The sequence below is a fragment of the Pelecanus crispus genome, chromosome 12 (assembly GCF_030463565.1).
Source record: "Pelecanus crispus isolate bPelCri1 chromosome 12, bPelCri1.pri, whole genome shotgun sequence".
Classification (NCBI taxonomy): domain Eukaryota; kingdom Metazoa; phylum Chordata; class Aves; order Pelecaniformes; family Pelecanidae; genus Pelecanus; species Pelecanus crispus.
In genome coordinates this window covers 16778871-16805796 of record NC_134654.1, presented here as the reverse complement: position 1 = coordinate 16805796, position 26926 = coordinate 16778871, and the positions used below count along the sequence as shown (strand labels likewise).

The window sequence follows — 26926 nt, the reverse complement described above, 5'->3', positions numbered from 1 at the left end:
GTGTGTGTGTGCACAGCTCTCAGCAAGACATTACATTCTGCATTGCAGGGTAGCCCCGGGGCAGTGGCTGAGACTGGGTTTTGGTGGTGCAGATAAAGTGGGAAATTCAAACAACAGGGAAACTGGAGAATAGAACAAATAATTTTTGCAAAGTTTCCAAGTGTGAATAAACAACTTCATGGGTCTTCGAAGTACACAGAAAGGAGGTGGACTGACTACAAGATGTGCAGTGACAAGATTATTTACATTTCATTGTCTTCTGGGAAATATAATCATTTTACTAGTTAGTTCTTCTTAAAAGGAGAACTCGCACATTTTCTATTTTAATAGTTTTGAAGTTTTCTCTGCTCACAAAAGAATGAGTTATTGCTGTCATGTCCACCAAAGCTACCACTGTTGTTGCTAAAAGATTTTACTTCCCTTTCAAGGATCAAGTTTGCAATAAAAACAAAAGCTGAAGCAGTTCACAAGGTTAGGGGCAGTAGCAGTTTGCAAAATGACACTCCTTCTTCATTGAGAAACTGGGAATAGTATGGCCAAATTAGTCTTTAAAAAACTCCTGGCTCTTATTGCTCAGTTTCTTAGAACAAGGTCTGAAGACAGCAGTGTGCCCTGCTTTGATTTTATTACTCTTCATTCCTGTTGTCTTGCCTGGGAATTTGTTGTTTGTTGGCTTGTTAAGAAAAAATGTAGATGAGGCAGTATTGAGTTTGCTTCATTGTTTCAACAGCTCAACACTCAACATTTTGACACAGAAGCCAACAAGGCACATGCTTCCCCTGAATTCTTTTCTCTTGTATTTCATAATCCTACCCAACTTTCTGAGTTAGGAAGTTTAGCATCTGGTGAAGCTCTCCAATTCCTATATCTTAAGAATGAATCAATACACAAAACCCTTATCAGTCCTCCAGTGTCCTGACCCTAGTAATCGGCTTGTCCTCCACCATTGTAGAGAACAAATATAAATGGACAAGACAAACAACAACATTTGGAAGAGCATGTTCACACCATGCTCCTCACCATCTCCCACTCAAACATGGTTAAATCTAGGGGACCTTTTCCAAAGAATGATTCTCTCTAATGTTTGGTATATTATCCCACTGATTTGGTGATGAGTTTCAAAAAAGGATGAAACTGAAAATCTGTGTCCTGACAGCAATAAGACAGACATTGTCTGCTCATTTAAATTAAGACACTCTACTGCAAAAACCAACAATTAAGAACTACATCCCCTTGACGCACAACAGAAAATCATCAAGTTGCAGATAGAAAAACAAACAGACTCATAGACAAAGGGTACTTTTGCTAGCAAATGAAATCAAGGTGGGTGGTTGTCGTGGTTTAGCCCCAGCCAGCAACTAAGCACCACGCAGCCGCTCGCTCACTCCCCCTACCCCGATGGGATGGGGGAGAGAATCGGAGGAGTAAGAGTGAGAAACACTCCTGGGTTGAGATAAGAACAGTTTAATAATGGAAATAAAGTAAAATAGTAATGATAATAATAACAATATAATAATGATAATAATAATAATGATACACGAAGCAAGTGATGCACAATGCAATTGCTCACCACCCGCCGACCGATACCCAGACAGTTCCCGAGCAGCGATCGCTGCTCCCTGGCCACCCCCCCCCCAGTTTATATACTGAGCATGACGTCATATGGTATGGAATAGCCCTTTGGTCAGTTTGGATCAACTATTCTGGCTGTGCCCCCTCCCAGTTTCTTGTGCGCCTGGCAGAGCATGGGAAGCTGAAAAAGTCCTTGACTAGCATAAGCAGTACTCAGCAACAACTAAAAACATCAGCATGTTATCAACATTCTTCTCCTACTAAATCCAAAACACAGCACTATGCCTGCTGCTAGGAAGAAAATTAACTCTATCCCAGCCGAAACCAGGGCAGTGGTGGTTGGGTAGATAAGGCAGAAAGAACCCACTGTGGGAGCTGCAATTAACATCAACTGCCAGATGAGCTGCATGACACTGGGACTACAGCAATGTGCTGTGCCTCATGGGGTGTCTCTAACAAGGTCCTCCAGGGTGGCTGAGCTGAGGCTTGGTCCACCTCCGGGGGGTTCCCCATGCCTGGCTGCCTAAGCTACTCTTGAAGCAATGAATAATTTGTGTCCTCCATTGACTACAGCAGCATGCTCATTCTCAGACTGCTTCTGCTTGGAGAAGGGCAGAGATGCCACTGCTGTGAAGCACCCTGTCCCTGAGCATCGCTATTGACCCACACAACCCAGCCAGATTTTTGGTGGTCATGGCAGTACCCAGGCTATCTCGCAAGGAGGGTCCAGGGACATTCAATGGTGAGATTGTTCTTATCTGACAGAGCTGCTTGTTCAGGGCTAGAATAAAGTGACTCACTCTTTGAACTGCTGAGCTATGTCTCAGGAGGGGAAATTAAAACCTCTTTGAATGGGTATGGATAAAAGGGCTGGGGAACCACAGAGACCAGCTTATCCCATGACTCTGCTGGCTGAGCAGGCTGAAGGCAGCAGAGTCCTGAACCTTTCATTTCCACAGTGGAGAAATTGCTGGGAGTGTTGATGGGAGGAGATAAGGACTTTGGTTGGAATGGCTCTCCCCAGGGGGAAGCACTTGGAACAGGTCCTGAGCAAAATCTGGCATCCTAAAAAGGGACATGTGAGAAGAAGGAGAGCATGAAGGAAGACAGTGGAAGGTGGTCAGAAGGAGAGACTGCTCCTCATGGAAACTCAGCACCACTTACTGACCCTCACCCTGCCGGGCAGTCAAGTTTAAAATCCTCCTGACACATCACTGTGGAACAAGGGGAGAGAAGCAGAGGCTAGCAGCTTGCACCAGGATGTGGCAGACTGAAACATTTTGGTTAAGAGACTTCTGGATTTCCAGGGGAGTCAGCATGCCCTGGGTGGGTTTCATGGCTGATGCTGTGTGACTTGCAAATCACAACTAGTTAGGGTGAATTAAAAGAGCAGCCACTATCCGTTTTCCTGTTGCAATAGCTTATCTATTTACTGTGCCAATAAGTCAGCAAGTAGTATAGAAGAGACATGAAAAAATGTCCCTCTTAAAAAAAAAAAAAGGAAAAAAAAGGAAGAGTCAAGAGAGCACTTGTGTCCCATTTGTAAACTTTAACTGCTCATTGCTGTCACATGCCTGCTTAAGAAGTTATTAATCCTGTTAAATACTGAAAAAAGACAGTATCTGCCAAAGGATATGAGCTGCTAATAAACTGTAATAACTAATTACAGTCACCCATTTATTTTCACTTCATTTTAAATTAAGTGTCTTGGCTACTTAATTGTGTACAACAAATCCCTTCCCACACCGAGCAGCAAGTGTGCCAGACAGAGCCCAGGTCTGATGCTGGGAGCATGGACATCCCGGGGTGCTGGGGGTGCCTCCAGCACTAATTGCCTGGAGAGGCTTCACCAAATTAACTGCAAATGGTTGTTTAAAGCCCTTGAAATTTCCTTCATCTCAGTTCTGAGCAGCCATGGAAAACAAGATTTGGAAGTGTGAAGGAGGCTGGGGAACAGCTTTGAGATGCATGCACAAGCGGGGTGTGGGGGGGTGGGATTCTTAGGTTTTAATGAAGGCCCTCCTGGGGCCCTCCTGGCATCATCAACAGATGGGCCCAAGGTGATTCTGGTTTGTCAGGATGATTCAAAGCCCACAAAGGACTCCTGGGATTCTTCCCCTCCCTCAGGGCTGGAGCTGTGCTGGAGAAACTTTAGGCAGCAGCTGTTCATGGTCTGGGGAACAGGACAGCCCCATTAAATGCTTCCCACTAGCCCTTCTAGAGTGGTTATTTAATCACAAACCTCTGTGATTTCCCAACCGAGGTAGGAAGAGAAGACCTACCTCTACTGCCAGGGCCTTCAATGCACCAACAAACAGTAATTGTCCTGACCACTCTCATGTGGGAACTCTTCCTCATATGTCCATTGACCCAGAAGAGCCACTGACGCTTAGCCTGAGCTATGCTCTGGGTACTTTTGTGCCTGGTCCTGTTCTTATATTGTCCCATCTTGCTGATGGGGCTTCTTGGACTGACCCCAGAGTGGTCCTTGTCACTCTGAACCTGTCTGATGATTACTGGACAGTTGACTGAACCTGATGGTGCTGTGGGACCTGCTCTGCCTCTGCTCACCTTGCTTGGGTGCTGCTGAACTCTTCCTCCATTCACAACACTGTTTCTACCTGCCTTGCTGCCACTCCTGGCTCCCAGATTGTTGCCCTTGTGGGGCAGCCCCATTCTTGTTACACACTGGCACTTGCAGATAATGCTGGGCTCCAGGAAACTGCTGGTGAGGACTTGCCCTGCTGCCTGAGCAGGCAGCACACTCCAAAATTCCTAACATGGACTTTCTTTGCAGGTTGTGACCAGTCATCTGAGTATCATTGCCTTTCTTGTGCACCAGTGGGTCTGGCTGATGCATGCTTTCCAGCTAGGGTGAAAATGCTCAGAGGTGAATAATCCTACAAGGTTCCTCAGACAAACATGCACCAGTGCTTGGACTCATGACAGTTCACATCTCCTTTGTTCCAGGATCCGTCAGTTTTGTCTTCTGTAATGGAAACTGTTATAGACCCTTATAAAATGGAATTGTATAACTCCAGAAAAGTCCAAAGCCACCACAATGAGAACTGTTGCTGAGGTACTGGCTAACAGTACCTTGGTACTCTTCCTCTATGAATCAACCCTTCCCTGTCCTTATCTTCCCTTAGTGAAACGAGATGAAGCCATTTCCTGGGGAGGGTTGTGTTAATATCCTGGACAAACTCCCAGTTCCCAGGTAAGCAACTATTTTTCTCATGGCTTTTTCATTTACAGAGGATACAACTCCCAGCCAAACTGTAGTATCATGTAAAATAGAGATGAGATGTTTCTAAATGCATCTGCCAGTGCAGTAAGACTTTGCTGCTGCCTGAAGGCACTGACAGCACCCACAGCAGCTGGTTCCCAGACCTGACTTCTCATCAACACAGTTTCAGAAATTTAAATTTCTTTCTGAAAAGGTTTTAGCTGGGAAGTATTCAGTTTTGTTTGTTTATCTTCCTGCAAACAGAAATGTAAGATCCTCTGTCAGGGAAGGAAAGCTGCTCTGATGGAGCATGAACTCCACCATCTGAAGCAGTTCATGACACAGGGAGAAGTTCAGTATAGGGTAGAAGGTCCTTTCCCTGTGTTCGTGCCCCTGTGGCAGCAGCTGTGGCTCACAAGAGTGAATGAGATGCTGCCAGTCAGCTGCAGAGTTCGGGGGCACCAGGATAAGGTGAATGACTTAGACCAAGCCAGGCTTACCGCAGGACTGACCACAGCCTAAGCTGTGAAGCAAGTAGTAGCCCAGGTACCAGCAAAGCCAGCATAATCTGTGGCCTTTACCCATGACTGACTGCAATGCCCTGATCTTCCTGACTCTCCAGCATCCTACATTACCACAGGGTCAAGCAGCTCCAACAGTCCCTGCAGCCTTAGGAGAGCAAGGTTAAGTCATATGCTCTATTGGTGAGGATGAGGGTCTCCTGAGCCCCTGGGATGGAGAACTAGGTGGGTGGCTTTCCTGTTACAACAGTTATACAGGAGTGGGGAGGGAGGGTGCTGCTGACCCTGGTAGAGAGGGAGCATACAAGACCTCCATGTCTGTTCTTCCTGTGGTGAAGGACACTTTCCTGTACCTATGGTAAGGCTTGGCATGGTGTAGAAAAGCTACAGACCTGTCTGGTTACAGTCTCTTCAGCTTAAGTCCTGCAGGTGAGCCATTTCTCTTTGAAGATCAGGCTAATAGACATTAGCTCGAGTCAGTGAGCAGAGCTGAGAGGACATAAGAGCACCATCAAGGCAGCAAAGGAGCTGAGACAGCTTGGGCTGAATCTCCAGAGAACAGCCTGGTTGTGGAGCCCAAGGAAAGGTCTCCAAAGCTGGGGTCATATCAGCTGGTGACCAGCGTGTTCCTTCTGCTTTTTAGTTACCTTGAAATCACCCCGAACTCATGGCAAAAAGTTAGGGTAGAAATAATTTGTAAGTAGAAAGTCCAAATACGGGTAACCCAGTTACATTATGTTAACAAAGTCCTGAGAAGTCTCTTCCTCTGTCAGGGAGCATTCAAGCTGTCAGAACATTTGACCAATACTACCCTGGGGGATCAGGCTTTCATGCAAGAACTCTTAAACCTAAAATTTCCTCCACAAAAAAGACAGAGGCTTGGGAACACATATCATCTTCATACACACACTCCCTTAAAGTTTCTATTGGAGTTAAAACCCTCCTCCTGTCCTCCCAAGGATTTCTGTTAATGATTTAGCCTGAAGCACTCTTTGAGGTGCCTAGAGCTACTGAACATGGAATATGGAGCCATCTTCAGAATGGGGGATGGGGGCATCTCCCATGGTGTAGATGTCTCTGGTGCAGATATCTCTGAGCCCATTGCCTTCAACTCCCTTTGGAGTCACACAAGAGACGGGCATTTCTAGGATGTGACTCATTTGACCTATAAAGGCAATCAACAGCTATTGGTTTGTATGTCAAGATCTGCAGCACGGCTGAGTGAATTCCAGCCTTGCCTTTCATAGAGGGCTGCATACTTTGACAAGTGCTTTGACTACTTACCTACATCACAACACTGACATGATAATAACTAGTCTTTCTGAGGTGATGGCAAGTTTGGCAAGTATCACCTCTAATCCAGGTTTTGAGGGATACCATGACAACATTTCTGTTCAAGAACAGTTGTGCTTTTTTCCCCACTGTAACATATGTCACAAAGCATCACCTTGCTGCAAGTCCTAAATTGTGTGTTATGTCTCAATGGGGAAAATAAGAAAGAGCATAAGTTCTGGCAAGATAAATGTAAAATCATAATAAGGCAGGCCCAGAAATATTTTGAGGAACAACTTGCTAACAGAATAAAAAATACTAATAAATCCATTTGAAACACATCATCAGCAGGAACACTGCCAGAGAGTCTACAAGGCCAATAAATGAGTGAGGCATGAAAGGAATGGCTCAAGGAAGATAAGGTTAGAGCAGAAAAGCTAAATGAATTCTTCATATTGAAGTTTGCTGTGGAGGAACTTAGGGAAATTCTAGCAGTGGAAATTTTCTTTATGTGATATGAGTTGAAGGAACTGTCTGGAATTAATGAAATTAATAGTTTCAAATCCTCATTGGGGTTTGGAAGTGGCAAGCTCATAAACCAAACCCATTGGGGTTTGGAAGTAAAGGCATCTGCATAGCATTTATCAGGGGAAGTGATGCCTTGCAGACCCATTAGTGCTCTTTAAAGGAGAAAAGGAGCATGTGTAGAAGGGTGAATTGATCGATGCAGTGTACATGGATTATCCAAAAACTTTTAACAAGATCAAGTAGAAGCAGGCATAGAACTATGAAAATACAGTGAACAGCAAGAAGGATGTTCAAAAGTATACTATGTTTTCCATAGGGGAAAGATGAAACTGAAGGGAACTCTTCCATCAGGAAAAGCAATGTCCTGGGAGATACAATAACAGTCCTCAAGACTGTAAGTGGCACAAAACAGATGAATAGGGCATAATTAGTCTGTTTCTTACAACCCAAAAACCAAGAAGGAATAACTTGTAACACATGTCAGCAAGTTAGGAAAAAAAAAAAAAAAAAAAAGGCGTATTTTCCATTCAGCTTATAATCAAACTGTGGAACTTTAATACAAGATATTGTGAATACTGAAATGGTGCATGAATATATAAAGTGATTAAAAACCTAGAAGACCTGTTAAATAGTAATTTATGATTTCTCATTCAGAAACTCCCTAAGTTACAGACTGAAAGCAAAGAGGAGGACACAGAGAAAGACTTGTCTCATACTTTAAGTATGCACTCTGATTCCTTCTAGACACAGGATGCAATGTTGGATGGGCCTTTCTTCAAACCCAAGGCAGACTTCTTTCCTCTTTGTCTTGCTCCAGACAGACCTCTAACAGCTGAACTGATGAATGTCAACTGAGTGTGCAGGAACCACAATCTTAGAAACCAGTCCTTAAACTTGCCTCTTTAAGATTAGCTTGCAGAAATTTTTCTTAAGAACAGGAAATGAATTCAGACTGCTGCAAAACTTCAGAACTTGTTCACTACTACAAAACAGCAACAGGCAGTAATGGTCATGATATCCACCACAGATGTTCCCAGCAAATTCTTCATGTGGATGTTGTATCTGAAGAACGATGGAGACTTGGACAGTTTTGTGTTCCACATGTCGGCCCCCATCAGTGACAGCTTTCCCCATTTTGTGTGTTAGGTGAGAGATATATCCAACGCCTTGAATATCTTCTGTATCAATCACTTTGATCTCATCACAGACATTGTTGATCCAATCTGAACAACTGAGCCAAATGTTGTGTGATGAGATCTCTGCAGGAGGATGTGCATTAACCTGCAATATTGACTTTCTTTGGCAACATGATAAGGAAGCCCAAAGTGTTTCCTAACACTTCCCATGGCAGATCAGGATCAGAAAGCTCCAGTGATGTTTGGACTTCATGGATAGAAGTGAAGTTTTGCACAAGAACTCAGATAATTGGAGATGGGCCCAAGTTATTTATTTGCCAAGGAAAAACAGGACTTTTGATTCAGTTCTGGGTTCTTCTGAGGAAGGAAAATCATTATTCTAGTCATGTGCATCAGTTTTAGTATGAATGAAAAAAACTCCAGATCAAACCTCTTTTTTCATCAGCTTAACAGTACAATCCACTGACAGGTGTCTTTGAAAATAAACAGCGGAATGATGAAAGCTAAAATTCAGCATGACTAGAGCCTTCTCCTGGGTAGATGCTGTGATATGAGTGCTTATATTCACTTTTGCTCCACAAGTGAAGGGTAACGCTACACTGCAGTGGCTGCAGAACAATTCTGTGCTTCATTACTTCTCAACAGACAGAAATTATTTTGTGCTTTTTTTTGTTAGCTGTCATTGTTTTTCTACAAGGTCCTGAGCTTTGCTTTCCACTGCATAAAGAACCTCCACCTTAAGTTTTTTCTGAAGGTGTCTCTTACTAGCTTCATTTAGTGACCCCTAGCTCCCATACTGTAGACACAGAAGTCAATTCTTGTCCATCTCCTCCAGCTAGTAGCTCTGGCTTTTAGAGCCATCTACTGCAGTTGACCCTTTTACAGCCTGATAAGTCCCAGGCTACTCAAATGTTATGGGTATGGAAGCCTTTCTGCATCTTTCATCTTCTCTGTTGCTCTTTGAACTTCTTGCAGTTCTGCTATAATCTTTCTGACTTACAGGATTGTATGCTTTGGCATAAATAACAGGAGCTCTCTCCCATGCCACAGTGGCCAGCTCAGAGCTCACCATTTTACGTGTGAAGTTAGGATCATTTCTCCTCAAGCAGATGACTATAATTATTTACACAAAATTTCAGCAACCATTTTCACTGACTAATTATCAAACCTATCTGTAATTCTCCCTATTCAGCCCTTGTTCATTACCTTAAACAAACTGGTATCTCCTAAAAACCCAATACCATCAGCAAATTTCATGTCAGTATTCAACTGTTTTTCCAGGTTGTATAAAACAGGGATGTTTGTGAAAAATGGGATGGATGAGGAACCAAACCCAGATTTCATAAAACCTATGGGGAAACGAGGACTTGGCACCTAGAGACAGGGCTACCTGGGAAAAAGTGGAATAATTTATCACTGTCCTGGTTTTGACTGGGATAGAGTTAATTTTCTTCCTAGTAGCTGGTGTAGCGCTGTGGTTTGGATTTAGGATGAGAATTATGTTGATAACACACTGATGGTTTAGCTGTTGCTAAGTAGTGCTTACAGTAGGTCAAGGACTTTTGAGCTTCCCATGCTCTGCCAGGTGCACAAGAAACTGGGAGGGGGCACAGCCAGAATAGTTGATCCAAACTGACCAAAGGGCTATACCATACCATATGATGTCATGCTCAGTATATAAGCTGTGGGGAGTTGGCTGGGGAGCAGCGATCACTGCTCAGGAACTGTCTGGGTATCGGTCGGCGGGTGGTGAGCAATTGCATTGTGCATCACTTGCTTTGTATATTTTTATTATTATCATTATTATATTGTTATTATTACCATTACTATTTTACTTTATTTCAGTTATTAAACTGTTCTTATCTCAATGCAGGAGTGTTTCTCACTCTTACTCTTCCAATTCTCTCCCCCATCCCATCGGGGGTAGGGGGAGTGAGCAAGAGGCTGTATGGTGCTTAGTTGCTGGCTGGGGCTAAACCACAACAATCACCCATGTCCTATTGCCAGTAAATCCCTACAAAGTCAAAAGAAGGCAGAATTCATAGGTGGTATAATAATGTGCACATTCGGTGATATTAGGGGCAAACATGATCCTGGGCCAGATTTGAACCTTTTGCAAGACATAGTGGGGTCCCTCTCCCCTTTCTATTCCCCCAGACTCTATCTGTGCTGGTCTGACAGCCTTTGTTTGGCAGTATTTGATAACTGTTATTTCACATTCAAAAACTTAATTTGATGTATTTCATGTGTGTGAAAGTGGAACGTTTCATTAAAATCAATCTCTGGTACAAAGAGTTTGAAACAAACAGTCAGTGGGATGTTACAGGAATCAATTACTCTCCTTTGTCAAAGGGGACAGAGCAGGGAGCAGCAGATTTGGTCTGTGACGGAGACAATTCACTATCAGGATTATGAAAACCCCTCTAGCTGGCTTCTGCCATGAAACAAGTTGTCAGTGGAGATTTTAGTGGCATGGGAAGCTCAAAAAGAGGAGCTGATTGAAAACTGGGAGGTTTTCCCAGGGGAAATTTCTAAGTGAGACAAAATTGTCAAATGCTTTGCTTTTAAGTTTCCAGGCAACAGCTGGAAACAAAACCAGCATTTTCCTTTTGGAATAGGATGTTTTTTAGCTCTGTTTTCAAGCTGAAAAGTTTAGTTTTTGCATTGCCTCCTCCATGTTTCCCTCAGTGACAAAGCCACAGAAACAACAGACAATCGGGGAAAGCAACTTGAAGAAATAACAACTTTTTCACTCATAAAAATAAATGTTCCAAATAACTTCTCAGCCCTTTGGCACTTTTGAGAGCCTGTTACTTTCTCTCTGTAAGAAGTACTTTCTTCACATCGTCACAGTCCCAGAAAGTAGAGGCAAGTACTCTCATTTTCCAGTTGAAAAAAGCAAAATTGAACATTTTGGGAAAAAGTGAAAATCCATGAAATATTTTGCTTGGCTTTTCCTCACCAGCATTTTCAAATTAAAATACATAGAATGGCACTTTGGGACATGGTTTAGTGGACATGGTGGTGTTGGGTTGGTGGTTGGACTGATGACCTTACAGGTCCTTTCCAACCTTAATGATTCCTAGTTTTTACTTTCATTAAAAATGATCCAGCCACCAAGCCAGGAAACACGAAATTGCTACTCTACCCTTAACTGGTTTAGTGGTGGACTTGGTAGTGTTAGGTTAATGGTTGAGCTGGATGGTCTTAAAGGTCTTTTCCAACCTAAACGATTCTATGATTCTATGATTCTAGTCACAGTTCCTGCAGAAATTGTTGTTAACATCCCCCCCCCCCCCCCCAACCTGAACAACAACAACAACAAAACCCCAGAAGTTATTTCACCTAAATAAAATCTAGCCTGTACAAAAAGCTGGGCCTGTAAAACCAGAGGAAAGTCCAGCAGAGCGTGCCTTTAAAAAAAAAAAAAAAGAAAAAAATATCTGCTGATTAATTGCTGCTGTTGTCAAACCCTCGGAAGTGCTGGAGTGCTCCACGTTGCAACCCCAATGTCAGGGAGTGGGTCTAGGTTGGATCAGCTGTGTTTGTTGGGTTAATTAACCAGAGAGGTCTGGAGACATCTACTGAGCTTGGAGCCCAATGAAGGCTGTCAGGTAACATGGTTAACCTATCAAAGTACTGTCACCTCATTTGTCCCAGTCCCATTTTCTCTTCCTGCCACCTCAACTGTCTTGCAGACTTATTTTGACAGCTCCCCTCTCCACCCTCCACGTCTTCATGTCTCCTACTCCATTTTGGTCTTTCCAAGGCTTCATGCATGCCTCAGTTTCCCCCACAGAGCTGCCCTGCCCCATCTGTCCCCTCTCTCACACACAACACACCAGCTCCCCCAGGTTGTCCTCTGTCCTCTTCTCCTCTGAGACTCTCCCTTACACTGATAACTCCTGCACTCTGAAAACCTGCCCTCTCTCTTGCCCCTCACCTCCTCCCTGTGGACTGTGCATTTGTGAAACAGCAGGTTTTTTCTCCCTTTGATGGCTCTCTGGCTTTGCATGCTCTTTGTTGATGACAGCACAAGCCAAGGCATGTGTGTCTGTCCTACTGTCATGCTTTGGTTGCTGGACACATGTTGACCACAGCATGATGTCTTGAGCCAACAACTACATTCTTGGTACATTTACTTTTTTAAGTGAAGAGTTTGATGTCTGGCTCAGAGGGGGCTCTGTTGTTTTTGTTTTGGATTAAGCATTCAGCTCTAATAGCTACAGAAAAATTACTAACTCCAAGCTTAACAGTATCACCCTGGGACTGTAATCATGATGTTCAGAACCAAAGCAGTAGGCAGCACAAACTGCTGTGATACTGTGCTTTGCTTTTCCCTGTTCAGGGATGCTGCTGATGCAACACAGCTAGTGCTAACTGGACCATACTGGGGAGAATCCACCCTGTGCCAAGGGCCTACAGGAGTGACAGCCCTCACAAAACCCAAGTCAGGGATGTCTCTGATAATGCAGGTGCTGTATATCCAGAGGCCACCACTGTCCTTTGCACAGTCATTGATGCAGTTTTTCAACAGGAGATCTTTCCTGTGGCTGGAGGACACTGTTGGATCTGTTTTCTTCACAGCTTCAGAGTTCACCATGGTCCTGGGACTGGCTCTGTTTACCCTTTAGGAAGAGTCATTCTTGCATCAGTTATATGGGATTTAGTGCTGTTTTTCCTGAAAAACAGAGAATGACTGTACAGAGCAGTCATAAGTCAAGCTACCTCTAGATAAGACCAGTGGGATTTGGGATCCCAGTTGCCTCCTGTGGATGTGGACATTTCATCATCACAGAATCAGTTAGACTGGAAGGGTCCTCTCAACCTCATGAAGTCCAATTCCTTCCTGCTCAAGCAAGGTCAGCTGCAGCAGGTTGTCCAGGACTGTGTCCAGTTGGGTTTTGAATATCTCCACAGGTGGAGACTCCACAACCTCTCTGGGCAACCTGTGCCAATGTTCAACCACCTTCACTTTAAGAAACCTTTTTGTGTATGTGTGTTCAGTTGGAATTTTATGTGATTTAACTTGTACCCATTGCCTCTTGCCCTGTCAGTGTGGGCTCCTGAGAAGAGTCTGGCTCTCACTTCTTCATTTGCTCCCTTTGAGCATTTATGCACATTAAAAAGATGTCCCTGAGCCTTCTCTTCTCTACCATGCCCAGCTCTCCAACCTCTCCCCATATGAAAGAAGCTCTATTTCCTTTATCATCATCATGGGTCATGTTCAAAAGCAATCATTTCACCAAAGCTGCCAGACTCCTTTCTGAACCCAAAATAAAGAGCAAAAAGGGGCAGAAGAAAACCCTTTGTGCTTGGGGAAAACCAGATATCAGCTTACATTTTAGTTATCTTTGCTTAGTCAGTTCACTAGGTCACTGGTGCAGGACATTGTGCCATGATTTTCTCTCTAGATTCTGGCTGAGAATCTCCTTGTTTGTCTGCAGGAGAACATATAACTGCATGCTTCTCAGTCCTTTTGTCTCAACACCTTTGTCTGTAAAGTGGTTGGAGATTCAAGATCCTACTGATCTGCAAATAAGAGTTTGTTATTATTCCCTGAGCTCAGAAGAAGCCTTAGTGAAAAATAAACATTATGCTGAAGTCAGGGAAAAAGTCTGCTCATCTACCAAGCGTGAAAGGAGTCCTCCTGTTCCTCAGCTCAGACACTGGTGCTGCCAGGTCTCTTCTTCATGTGCTCACCTTCTGGAGCTGCTTGTCTTTGTGCAGGTCTGAGGTCACCTTTCCTATAGCAGATCATTCCCTGCTGCATGTTCCACCACTGTTCATTCACTTTTTATTTTATGATGATAGATGCATGTTCCTAGAGGTGATCATCCTCTCCATGGATTTGGAATGATTCACCCACCAAGTAAAACACAAAGAAGGCCAGTGAATGGGGTGGGAACCCACAGCTCCCTTTCCTGGGTGAGAGCTCAAAAAAGTAACCTGAAAACATCCATCCTTCCTGCTTCTGGACCTTGAAACTTTTCCTGCAGAGTTTCCACTGCAGCTACTCGTATCTACAGAACTCCATAGCTTAGTGCACAGCTATGGGTCTAAGGACGGCATCTAGCTTGGGTCTCCCACTTGCTTGGTGCTTCAGTAACAAGTGGGCAGTTGCACAGAAGCTGAGCAGCAATGGAAGCCCTCATGTCCATGCTAGGATGGAGCAAGACTGGTCCCACCACAAGAGGACTCCAGGGGGCTGTTGGAAGGCTTGGGGTTGGGGCCCAAATACAGTCCTCCCCAGAGCATTTCTTAATGTAGTGGGTGGAGAATGCAGTATCCACAGCTAATGCTGGGAGAATTTGGGCCAACTTCTGCTCAGAAAGGTACCTCCATCCTGCCCATAATGGTACATAGTGTTATATCAGAGACAAACAGCCTGGTGTTACTTTGTGCCCTTGACACAAGTCCACACATCCTCTCTTTCATTTAAAGAAAAGAATTGCAACGGCACCTCCCTGCTCAATCCTGTTTGCACTGTGTGCCATTTGCTGTGTATGAAAAGAAAAAGTTGGAAACCTGAACATCGTTAATTTGACTGTTTTGAATGTACCTTTGGGACTGCAATTAGCTGGTTCTCTCTCCTCTGCACTGATGCAGCACGCCATTCTGACTCCTCTTCTGCCTAATGAAGATAAGTAGTGCCCCATGGCCCCCTAGGTATTTGCTGAGCACTGTCAGAGGGGGACAACTGAGCACTAGCAGAGGTGGTTTGTATCAGTATGGGAAAACAGAATAAGCAGATAAACAAAGAAAATTATGTTTGTTCTGAGGGGAACACATTTCCTTCAAGCTCTTGAACAGCCTTCCAACAGGGCCTGGAGCCAAGGGCCAAAAGTTATCTGTATTTAAAGGCTTATTTCCCAAAAGAATTGTACTCCACAGTGGTTTCAGTAGTGGGGACTGGTTGTGCTGTGAGGACCCCCCTCTGGTCCGGTGTTCCTTTGTCCTCACAGTGCATGATGCTCTGTGCAGCACTAATGAGCCTTCGTTTAACTGAGTGATACTTGTTTCTTGATTTGTGAATGTTACTCTCCCCTCCTCTATGGTCACTGAAAGATTGAGTTTTTTGGTAAAACTGCTTGTCCTACAGTCAATGCAAATGGCACAATGTCGTCTAGCGTTCATGTTTCTGTCTCAGGTCCCTGGGTTTGGTTATGAGATGGAAACAAATGTCCCAAATCCCATATAACAGAATGTATTTCAAAAGTTCTGCTCCTCAGGCAGTTTCCCAGCTGCTCAATTTCCCTCTCCCACTTTAATCCACTCCTGGTCTTTCCCCAGACAACGTGGGTTTGGCCCTGATCCCATCTTTCTCAGGAACTAGCTCAGCCCTCTGGATTGTGCTGCCAGACCAAATAAAGATGAACTTTGCCTTCAAACAAAAAGCAGAACTTTTCATCTTCATTTTTGTATAACTCATTGGTTAATCGCATCACACTTCCACAGATGGAGCTGATAGCTCTCCCAAACAGTGTAAAACAAAATAAAACCAGTAATAAAAATAACTGGTCTAACCTTGTTCCTGCCAACAGTGCTGGCAAAGAGATAATTTTTATGTTGTTCCTTGTGATAGATGCTCTGATCCTGTGGTGACTGCTGAATCCAGGATCTATGTATCATGAAGTGTAAAACAGCTGACACGATCACAGGCAGCACCAGTCCTTACCTCCCTCTTCCTGATGTGTGTGCTCCTTCTTCAAGTAACCAAGTTCCTCATTATCTTCAGGGAGATGGGATGTGACAGGAGGCAACAGTCCCCTGCCTCACCTGTGTCCAAAGGGCTTTCTTGGGGCAGGAGGGTCCTGACCATATCCTGACCCTGTGTGACAGTTCTGTGACCTCCTGACTGGTGTTTTCAGGTCTGTGCTCTTTTACAACCATCCTGACTTCTCATAAAAAACATTGAGTTACATGTAAAGAATGAACCCTTCAAAAATAATTCATTTGGATTTCTGAGCGATATGAATGCTTGAATGGGGCTACAAGAGAAGAACTTCTGAGCTGAGCTGTGAGCAACAACAGAGTCTCTTTGTCATTTCCATCCCACATGCAGCCCAGCCCCAGAGCCAGGACTGACTCCTGAGCCATGGCTCATATGCTCAACATCACCTGCAATCACAGTACCACCATCCTGTCACGGTTTAACCCCAGCCAGCAACTAAGCACCACGCAGCCACTCACTCACTCCCCCTGCCCCGATGGGATGGGGGAGAGAACTGGAGGAGTAAGAGTGAGAAAACTCCTGGGTTGAGATAAGAACAGTTTAATAATTGAAAGAAAGTAAAATAATAATAATAACAATAATAACAACAATATAATAATAATAGTTATAATAATATACAAAGCAAGTGATGCACAATGCAATTGCTCACCACCCACCAACCAATACCCAGACAGTTCCTGAGCAGCAATCGCTACTCCCCGGCCAAACCCCCCAGTTTATATACTGAGCATGATGTCATATGGTATGGAATAGCCCTTTGGTCAGTTTGGATCAACTATTCTGGCTGTGCCCCCTCCCAGTTTCTTGTGCACCTGGCAGAGCATGGGAAGCTCAAAAGTCCTTGACCTACTGTAAGCACTACTTAGCAACAGCTAAACCATCAGTGTGTTATCAACATAATTCTCATCCTAAATCCAAACCACAGCACTACACCAGCTACTAGGAAGAAAATTAACTCTATCCCAGCTGAAACCAGGACAATCCTTGATGCCAACACAGTAGACAAGGAAAGAGTAAAGATGAAGTAGAGAAAGGCAACAAAGACCAGAATTCAGTCCTCCCATAGACCAGGTTGGTGGTCAGGAAGAGCAAGACTGGGGGTATTCCTAGAACCAGCCAACAGGACCCGGTCAAAGACATCCCAAAACCTTCCAGTGTGTTTCTATTTTCTATCCCTCCTCCTGATACCCCACAACGACTGGCATTGGAAGCAGGGGATGAGTGGTTGAATGAAGTCTGGGAAAGCAGATACCAAATCCTGGGTAGGGGATATCACATCAGGCATTGAGGCTGACCATCAAATGGACTCCAGTGATGGCCATTCACCTCCCTGCCCATTCTCCTCTGAGAGGTGGGCTCTGTGGACTGTACCATGGGAAAGACTCAGCGCAGAGCAGTTATTTGGTGTGCTGGCATTTCCATGGTCTGCAGGGGTTTTGGAGGTGCTTCATCCTCCAGCAGCTGGATGAATCTGATGTGCTTCCAGGCAGGCATCAGATCTGTGCCTCTTCTGATGAGTGTCACAGGTGTTACGCAGGATTTTTTTTCTCCAACAAGGTTATTTTATCTGTTACTGGTTTTGATCAAATGAACATAGCAGGTGTTTGTGTGATGGGGTATCCTGTCACTTTCAAAACCTCAGAGGAAAAGCCCTGCACTCTGCTGAGTGAGAATGACTCTGTTTCAACATTGCCGGGCTAGGAGAACATCCCTTTGCTCTCAAAAACAAAAAAAAAAAAAAGGAGGGCTACATTACACTGAAATCATGTTCTTCCTGAAAAACTTGACATTTCCCACACAAATTAAACCTCAGTGAAAATGGCATTTGTTGGTGACCACTGCAAAGAGATACAAATCTTTAACAAAGAGCTGGATATCTGTGAAGTAGGGGAGTTAAAGCCCCACATTCCAGACTCATGGTGTCCCAGGGGAATCTCATCTTTCATTGATTTACAGTCATATTTTAGGGAATTGCCTGTATTTCATAGCTTCACAGAGAAGTCTGGAAATGACATAAATATGACCCAAAAATTCACACTCAAAAAAAGACAAACAGACCAAATATATAAATTTATATGGAGGAGTGTGTGTATTTATAAAATACTTATAAATGAATATATATATATATTTGTTTTTACATATATGTTTAAAATAACCTTATGACTTCACAGCAAATCTAGGTATTTTAGGAAGAAATGGGCTCATGATATACAGGATCTGTTGGAAATAATACTGCCTTGTGTTTCAAATAGCCCACAGTAGAAGAACAAAATATGGGGTTTTTTGGGTTTAGTTTCCATTCTCTGTGAAGGTCTGATCAGTGGTAGTTTTTTTCCCTGGGGCTTGTCTAACGGCTACCCTCATGTCCTGCCTGCCTTTGTCACCTGGCCCAGCAGTATAATCAGAGCAGGCTCCACAGATGCACCATTCAGTGGAATTAATACTCTGTCACATAAAAGCGTCACAGCGAGCATGAGGATGTTATTCTTTTCTGTGACAGAGACAACAAGGCCTTTTGTCAAATCATAACATTGCACAGTGCTCTGAAAAAGAAATTCAGTTTTCTGCCAGGTTCACCTGAGGCTGCTGAACTCCATTCAAAGCCAAGCATCTTCCCCCAACCGACGAATATGCAGCAATGCTGGAGCCAAAGGTCATTCTCACGTGTGAACAAGTACCTCATCTCTCTGAAGGCTCAAAGCATTGCTCTTCTTCTACTTAAACCTCTGCTCTCCTGGCAGAGAAAGCGCCAGCCAAGGGAAGTGGCTAGAATAGCTGAAGGAAAAGGCTTGTGTGACCTTGCTGAGAAACCGATCAGGACAACTCTGTTTGCTCCAGCATCCTCAGACGTGCTCCTGGAGGCCTCTGCATCCCCAGCCAGCTGCCCTTCACCAGAGTGCGTACTTTCTCTTCCCCATCCACTAGTGTGAGTGAAATTCTGCTCACTTAAATTTTCACATCTATATTACAGCACTATTATTATTGGTGTCTATTAGAGTGTGACACGCATAACTCAGTCCTTGGCTGGGAGCTCACCTGGGCTCAACACAAGAACCTGGTAAAGGCTATAATGTGTGTTGGGTTGTGTCCTCCCAGCCCCGCACAACTGTGTCCTATGGTCACCACTGGTCAAAGCCACTGCCTAATGGCACCACACTGCTTTATCTTGGGAAGAATTAAAGAAGCATTGCACATTATTTTGTACAAAGGGAGCTGTTGAGAGGTTGCAAAGAGTTATCTGCAGCTGGTCACCCTGGTCCCTGGACTGAGCTTGGGGAGGTGGATTTCCTCACCTGAGGGTGTCTGTGAAAGGTGAGGAAGTCAGCTGTGGTGAACTCTGAGGGGGGGTCCAAGTCTGCAACGGGTCAGGTTCACGCATCTGAGCAAGACTCCAAAGTTAGACACCTGAGCCTGGGCCAACTCAGCCCCCACCAGTGGAGACACACACCAGCAGTAAGTGGGTCATCTCAGAGGGCAGGAGACTCACCCCCTGGTGAGCTTCACTCCTCCTTGCTGAAGGCACAGACAGCTGAGGAAACTGAGGTCTAGTGGGAGATGTTTAATTCTTAGGCAGTAGGAGTGGTGAGGTGAACTCAGGATGATTTCCAAGGCAATGAACTTGCTCAATGGTATTTCAAAGAATCTGATCACACTTACCATGATATCAAGCTAAACAGCTTTAGGACTGGAACAACTGTGCCTGACAAGCTATGCTACAGTGAGTCAGAGTAATGCACTTGTGATAAAATGTGTTTACCTCATGGCAGCAGGTACTAAACTTCTGGAGAACTGAGTGATTCATAGCCATGAATCCACCTGAGGATGATAAGAGTCTTTAGTGTAACAGATCCCGCTTCAGAGTTAGTCTGCTCTTTAATTGTTTTCCTTGGCAAAAGTGTTAAAAGAAAAATATAGCGAACTTTTTAGCTGAAAATGTTCTCAGCCTTTAAATAGCAATGAAGATGAATAAGGCAAGGCTGCTGACTTTATTGGGTTTGTTCGCTGCTTTTAGAAACAAAAATCCTGAGCCATGGAAAATCGGTAAATATCTTGTGGTCTGCACACAGTGCAGAGGAATGGGATTGCCAGCCAGCTCGTTTTGCATCTGAAGAGCTGCAGCTGAGCTCCAACACTGAGCCAGGCAGATCCTCAATACCAGCAGGCTCCTCAAGGACAACCTTTGCCTTGGGGCTGTGTGCTTTAACCATTTGGGCGAGCTGCCCTCATCAACAAGAATGGCAAAAGAGTAAGCAGAGGCTTGCAGCTGAGACCATCTTGGGGATACACCAAGGAAAATGTCATAGACCAGACTCTCTCCTGATGAACTGAGAAGGGCTGGATGTATCTGCCAGTGTTTGGGGCAGGGACCGTGTCTGCTTGCATGGCTTGCAGAATGCACCAGTGTGTCAGAGGGACCACAGGACCCCCCTTCCTCTTCCATTAAACCCAGGCTTGTGATATGCTAGACAGACACCTGGTCCCTTCCCTCATCAACAAGCTCCGGTTCAGTGAAATGTGGCCATCAGCCTGTGCCCAGAGCCTACACAAGGCTTAGGCACCACTCAAATTTCTACAGTCCCTTCAGCTTTATCCCCACATCCCTGGCCACTCACCCTCACTGGGAATTGACTGGGAAACCCATGGATGCAGGTGGAGGAAAAAGCTCTTGTGACACAAGGTGGAGGGTTAGTCCTCAGGCCTGGGGCTAATCACGGGGCTGTGGTGAGCTGTGTCCAAAGGGAAAATCCAGACTACTTCAAGCTGATGTTAGTGTGCCTAACAGAGAGTGCTCATGTGGTGACAGCAGTAACTGGGGCTTGCGGACCAGTCTCCCTGGAAAGGCCAGTGGCCCTGGGTGGGTGGGAGCAAACAGGCACATAGCCATGCTCGATTTATCCGTGTGAGAGGCAGCTTCAGCCCAGAAGATGAGAAGTGGTGTGAGCAGGGGGTTGAACCCAGTTTCTTTTCTCTGTTCCTCAGCGAGGTTCATTACCATGGTTTGATACTGTTCTCAAGCGTGTACACAGCTGCAGGGGCATGGCAAGCCCCAAATACAGACATCTGAAGTATCTTTGAAGCTGATAGCTGCTGATCTTTATCATCTTTACCTCCTTTCTCTCTACTCCATTTGCAACAAACCCTTTTATTGTCTCCTCGCTGTCTTCAGACAGGCAGCAGTGTACATTCAAGCAAGGAACGCAAACTGTACACTGGCTCTCCATGCACGGGAACAGAGGCACAGGATGGCACACCAGGCTTGGGAGACCTGTATCTTTCCCATGTCAGCACAAGGTAGATATTTAGGATCCCACAACCCTTCTTGTGTGATTTCAGTCCCACAGTACTGAGGAGCTCAACTTCAGTCCCAGAGTGACCTGCAACACTGCAGGGATAGGGGGAGGTCTTAGATACAAAGAAGCTTAAGAACATGTTGGTCCAATAGATTGGGACTCAACATACTAAACAAGGGAGTATTGAGTGCTAATTAAACCAAGAACTATGCAAATGCTTATTTTGTAAGGTCTGGCTTCCTCCCATCTAATTGAGCAGCTTAGGAATTTGCCGAGAGAAAAATTCCTACCCTCTCAAGTGTATGGTGGATATAACTTTGGACTCTAAGAGATGCTTACATCATCTATAGCTTCAGTGCATCACTTAGGTAAAGGGCCTAGAATAAAATATACAGTTCTTAAGCCTATGCAATAGGGACACTCCTTGAAACATGATGTATCTCTCATTTCTCAGGCCTTTAGGACACTCTCTGCTCTATTACCTCTGCAGGTCTTCTCAGGACATGCAACTGTGAACAGGGAATTTTAACCACTGAGGTATAGAAAGGCAACATCACCTGGGACAAATGAACTGGTGATGATGGGGTGGAGTCAAGAGGAGAAGGCAGGCACCCAAATCTGATACTTGAACCTCAAGACCTCAAATCTCTGAAGGAGAGACAGCAGAGCTGTAGAGCTCCAGTGGTCCAGGAAATGAAGGTCAAGTTCTGTCATGTAGCTTGTATTCAGATATTTTTACTTGCTTCTTTTAAATTTTGACTTCATGAAAATTTCGGATGGTTTGTGGCTGCTGCCTCCATCTTGGAAGTGAAGTGAGTACGAGAATTACACAGGGCAATCTGGAATTTCACTGTTACCGACTGCTAGAGGCATGCGGAATAGCTGCTGGGAACATCTTTGCAACAGAGCCAGTGGGAGGAACTGTAATTTCCCTGTAGGCTCAGCTCTGCAGAAAATCCTCCCTTCCCTTCCCCCTATCACACCTCTCTCCAAAAGACACTGTAGGCTGTGAAAATTATGAGGACAATAAAATGTGTTCCTCACTTATCCTGTATCGGAGCTGATCTAATTCCAGCCCAAAAGCACAGAGTGCACAGCCTCCTGTGTCCCATAGATTAACTCAGTGTGCATTACACTTGCTGCAGAGAAGATTAGGGAGTCAAGGGAGATGGAGGGGCCAGCTTTTATTTAATCTAATGGTTGTCCTAGCCAATTTCCTGCAGGCTTTTTTGATTTTCAGTAAGCAAGCAATAGAAATCAGCTGGGTTTTTAAAGACTTGTAGACAGAACTCCTGATAAACAAACATGAGCTTCTACAAGCAAGTCTTCTCTATGAAACAAAGGAGATGGTACCCTTGGGATCATTTGGCCGGGGCCACAGGAGCAGGGAGAGTATGACAGGGAAGAATTAACATGCAGAGCCTGAAATCTAATATTTCCAACCATAATAAGCAACAGGAAGAATGTGAAGAGCTGTAGAATATCAGTTTAAAATGCAAACCCAGAAAGGATGTGAGCACTCCAGGGTAAGTGTGCTCTATGTCTCTTAGGGGCATAGTGTTGTTTGGTGGCTGCTTACTCCTCCCTGTGTCACCAGGGGCGGGTCCTGTACCAGAAGGACACAAGTTCAGCTTGTGCCAGGGTGTGCCAATGGCACTGATTCCATCATGATGATCCTAGTAGCACAAGGAGAGGCTTCCAAGAGCTCCTGAGATAGGATTTAATTCGAGATAACTATCCCTTAATGCAGGTATCAGTGTCTTAGGTCTCTCAATGGCATTACACCCCTAGGGCTGTGCACCCAAACTGAGTTCTAACAGCAGTATGGAGGGCTGGTTTAGATGTCTAAATGCAGACTACTACAGTGCATTGATAAGTTGTGATCCCAGAGTTAGAACTGCTGGTGTCCCAAGGGGGGCAATTCAGGGGCAATTGCAATGTGGTAAACATCTTGCTGGTTCCCACCTAAGCCAGGAGCTGGAGGGAACAAATCAGTGGGATGACAGGAGCAAATGCTGACTATAAGCATTCACCTTCTCTAGGAGGGTCCATGACCAGGCTTTTTGCCTCTCCCTGAAGTGTCTATGTCCAGTGTGCACTTCTCCCAGAACTGACCTCTGTTGCTTCATTCCCCTTACAGTGGTGTTAGGTCATTTCTCCGTCATTTTATTTCACCCTGTGACTCTCCATCACCAGCTGACTAGGGCTCCCTGCCCCATGCATGTGTGGGAGACTCCTCATTAAAACACAGTTGCTGAGGGGACTCGCATCTGTTCCCATACTGGCAAGGCTCTGACAACAATTTCATATTGCATGACAGGTTGTAGAACAAAGAGTTGTCCCAATCATTTCTGTCTGTCCTGCTGCTCTTGCTCTGCATCATTATCTCCATCAACATTGAAGACCTCTAAAACTGGGGAGGGGACAGCAGGAGTATTTTCCATGGGAGAGTTGATTTTTGAGTGAAGGACAGTATCAGACACATGACTTTCTTCTTGGAGGCTCCAGACACTTGTGCAAAAGCAGGTGTCAGCCTCAGCTGGGGTCCAAAGGGAGTGCAGAAATACAGGTATGTTTAAAAAATAAGCACCTTTTTATCCAGCACATGGAGTTAGTGCAAAGGTGGTATAATGAATTCACATCATGCTCCCTTGCACCTCAGGGAAAGAAGTGAAAGAGAAATCAAGATCTGGTGCTCCTGCCAAATATGTCAACACAACTTAGAGCAGCCCCAGACTGTCCAAGCTACTGCTGGTGTCTGCTGTACCCTCAGTCAGCATCTGGCTGGTGAAATAGATTTCCCTCAGCTAGGCCTAGTGCACCCAGTTAGAGAAGTTAGCCAGATCTGCCAGAGTTAGTCAGACTGGTTTTATTGGGTTTGTGCGGCAAGATTTTGGTAGCAGGGGGGCTACAGGGGTGGTTTCTGTGAGAAGCTGCTAGAAGCTTCCCCTATGTCTGATAGAACCAATGCCAGCTGGCTCCAAGATGGACCCACCGCTGGCCAAGGCTGAGCCAATCAGCGACAGTGGTAGCATCTCTGTGATAACATAGTTAAGAAGGGGGAAAAAAAAAAAAAAGGGAACACAACCTGCAGCTGGAGTGAGGAGTGAGAATATGCGAGAGGAACAACTAGGCAGACACCAAGGTCATGAAGAAGGAGGGGGAGGAGGTGATTCCCCTTCAGCCCATGGTGAAGACCATGGTGAGGCAGGCTGTGCCCCTGCAGCCCATGGAGGTACATGGTGGAGCAGATATCCACCTGCAGCCTGTGGAGGACCCCACGCCAGAGCAGTTGGATGTGCCCAAAGGAGGTGGATGCACTGTGACCCCGTGGGAAGCCCACGCTGGAGCAGGCTCCTGGCAGGACCCGTGGAGAGAGAGGAGCCCACGCTGGAGCAGGTTTGCTGGCAGGACTTGTGACCCTGCGGGAGACCCACGCTGGAGCAGTCTGCTCCTGAAGGACTGCACCCCATGGAAGGGACCCACACTGGAACAGTTCATGAAGAACTGTAGCCCATGGGAAGGACCCACATTGGAGAAGTTTGTGGAGGACTGTCTCCTATGGGAGGGATCCCACACTGGAGCAAGGGAAGACTGTGAGGAGTCCTCCCCTGAGGAGGAAGGAGTGGCAGAGTCAACATGTGATGAACTGACCACAACTTCCATTCTCCTTCCCCCTGTGCCACTCAGGGGGAGGAGATAGAGAAAACCTGGGAGTGAATTTGAGCCTGGGAAGAAGGGAGAGGTGGGGGGAAGGTGTTTTAAGATTTGGTTTTATTTCTCATTACCCTACTCAGTTTTTATTGGCAATAAATTAAACCAATTTTCCCAAGTCAAGTCTGTTTTGCCCTTGACGATAATTGGTGAGTGATTTCCCTGCCTTTATCTCGACCCATGAGCTTTTTCTTTATATTCTCTCTCCCCTGTCCAGTTGAGAAGGGGAATGATAGAGTGGCTTTGGTGGGCACTTGGCATCCAGGCAGGGTCACACCACCACAGTGGTTTTGTGATGGTTGAAGCTTGTAGGGTTTACTTACCTCTTTCAAGAGACTCCATAAGTGAGTGTCCTTGACAGAGGACTCTTCTCCCTACAGTCATCCTGACTTCCTTGTGTCACTCCTAGCCCACTGTGCTGAATGCAGTGCATAGTCCCCATATGTGCAGGGCAAATCTACTGCTAGTTAAGATGTTGGTGTTTTTCATCTAGCCCAGAACTTGATGTGAACTAGACTTAGGCTCTTCCCTTGTTCTGGGCAGTGACTTTCTGCCCCATCAATCATCCTGAGTGCTGGAGAAAATCTAAATATCCACCTGCTCTGTTCTCAGTATGTATGATTGCCTTCCATGAGTGAATGCTGGTCAGTGTGGCAAGGTCACTGTCTTCTTAAAGGGCATGTGTTGAAGTGGAACAACCTGAGGAGTGGTTTGTAAGCAGCCTGATCCAGAGAGAGGCAAAGATTCTTCATTTTCCCTCATTGATCATTTGCTCATGCTAACTTTTGTTAGCTATTTGCTGTATTAAAGTCTCATCTTTATAATAAACTCCAACTCAGAGATCTTCTTGGTGACCATCTGCAAGCATCAATGTGTCTTCCAAGAGAGCAAAATTACCGAATGTTCTTCTTTTGTCACTATGCTGGGAATTCTGGATCCAGGGATCCCAATAGGCCCTGATTTATCCTCAGAGCTGCCTCTCCTTTTGAATTGGTCATGCCAGAACCAGCCCCAACTGTCCTTCCAGCTGGCCTCCCGCTCATATCATAGAATCATAGAATCATAGAATCATCTAGGTTGGAAAAGACCTTTAAGATCATCCAGTCCAACCATTAACCTACACTACCAAGCCCACTCTAGACTAATCAAGGGTAGACCAGACTAAACCATATCCCGAAGTGCCACATCTACCCGTTTTTTAAACGCCTCCAGGGATGGTGACTCCACCACCTCTCTGGGCAGCCTGTTCCAATGCCTGACCACCCTTTCCGTAAAGAAATTTTTCCTAATTTCCAGTCTAAACCTCCCCTGGCGCAGCTTAAGCCCATTTCCTCTTGTCCTATCGCTAGCTACTTGGGAGAAGAGACCAACACCCACCTCACTACAACCTCCTTTCAGGTAGTTGTAGAGAGCGATAAGGTCTCCCCTCAGCCTCCTCTTTTCCAGACTAAACAACCCCAGTTCCCTCAGCCGCTCCTCATAAGACTTGTTCTCCAGACCCTTCACCAGCTTCGTTGCCCGCCTCTGAACACGCTCCAGCACCTCAATGTCTTTCTTGTAGTGAGGGGCCCAAAACTGGACACAGTATTCCAGGTGCGGCCTCAGCAGCGCTGAGTACAGGGGGACAATCACCTCCCTGCTCCTGCTGGCCACAGCATTCCTGATACAAGCCAGGATGCTGTTGGCCTTCTTGGCCACCTGGGCACACTGCTGGCGACCTGGGCACACTGCTGGCACCTGGGCACACTGCTGGCACCTGGGCACACTGCTGGCGGAATATGGAGGAACACAGCTGGAGGAATATGGAGGAACACAGCAGCACTCTCCTGAGCATCTGCCCCCACAGCATCAGTTTATGGTGCTGTTGCACTGGCAGGCAGTCCAGGACATTCTTCAGCAGAAGCTTTCTGAAATGCCAAAGAATGAACTCT

At 45.3% G+C, this 26926-nt stretch overlaps 1 protein-coding gene across 1 annotated transcript in view; it reads right to left on the bottom strand.

Annotated features, from left to right (window-relative positions):
• The window catches only part of PIRT (phosphoinositide interacting regulator of transient receptor potential channels), a 95709-nt gene extending 82851 nt beyond the window's left edge, over positions 1–12858 (bottom strand). Inside the window, exon 1 of the mRNA XM_075720145.1 lies at positions 12697–12858. Coding sequence (XP_075576260.1) covers positions 12697–12858 — 162 coding nt within the window. The remainder of the gene's footprint in view (positions 1–12696) is intronic.
• Between the last annotated feature and the right edge of the window lie 14068 nt (positions 12859–26926).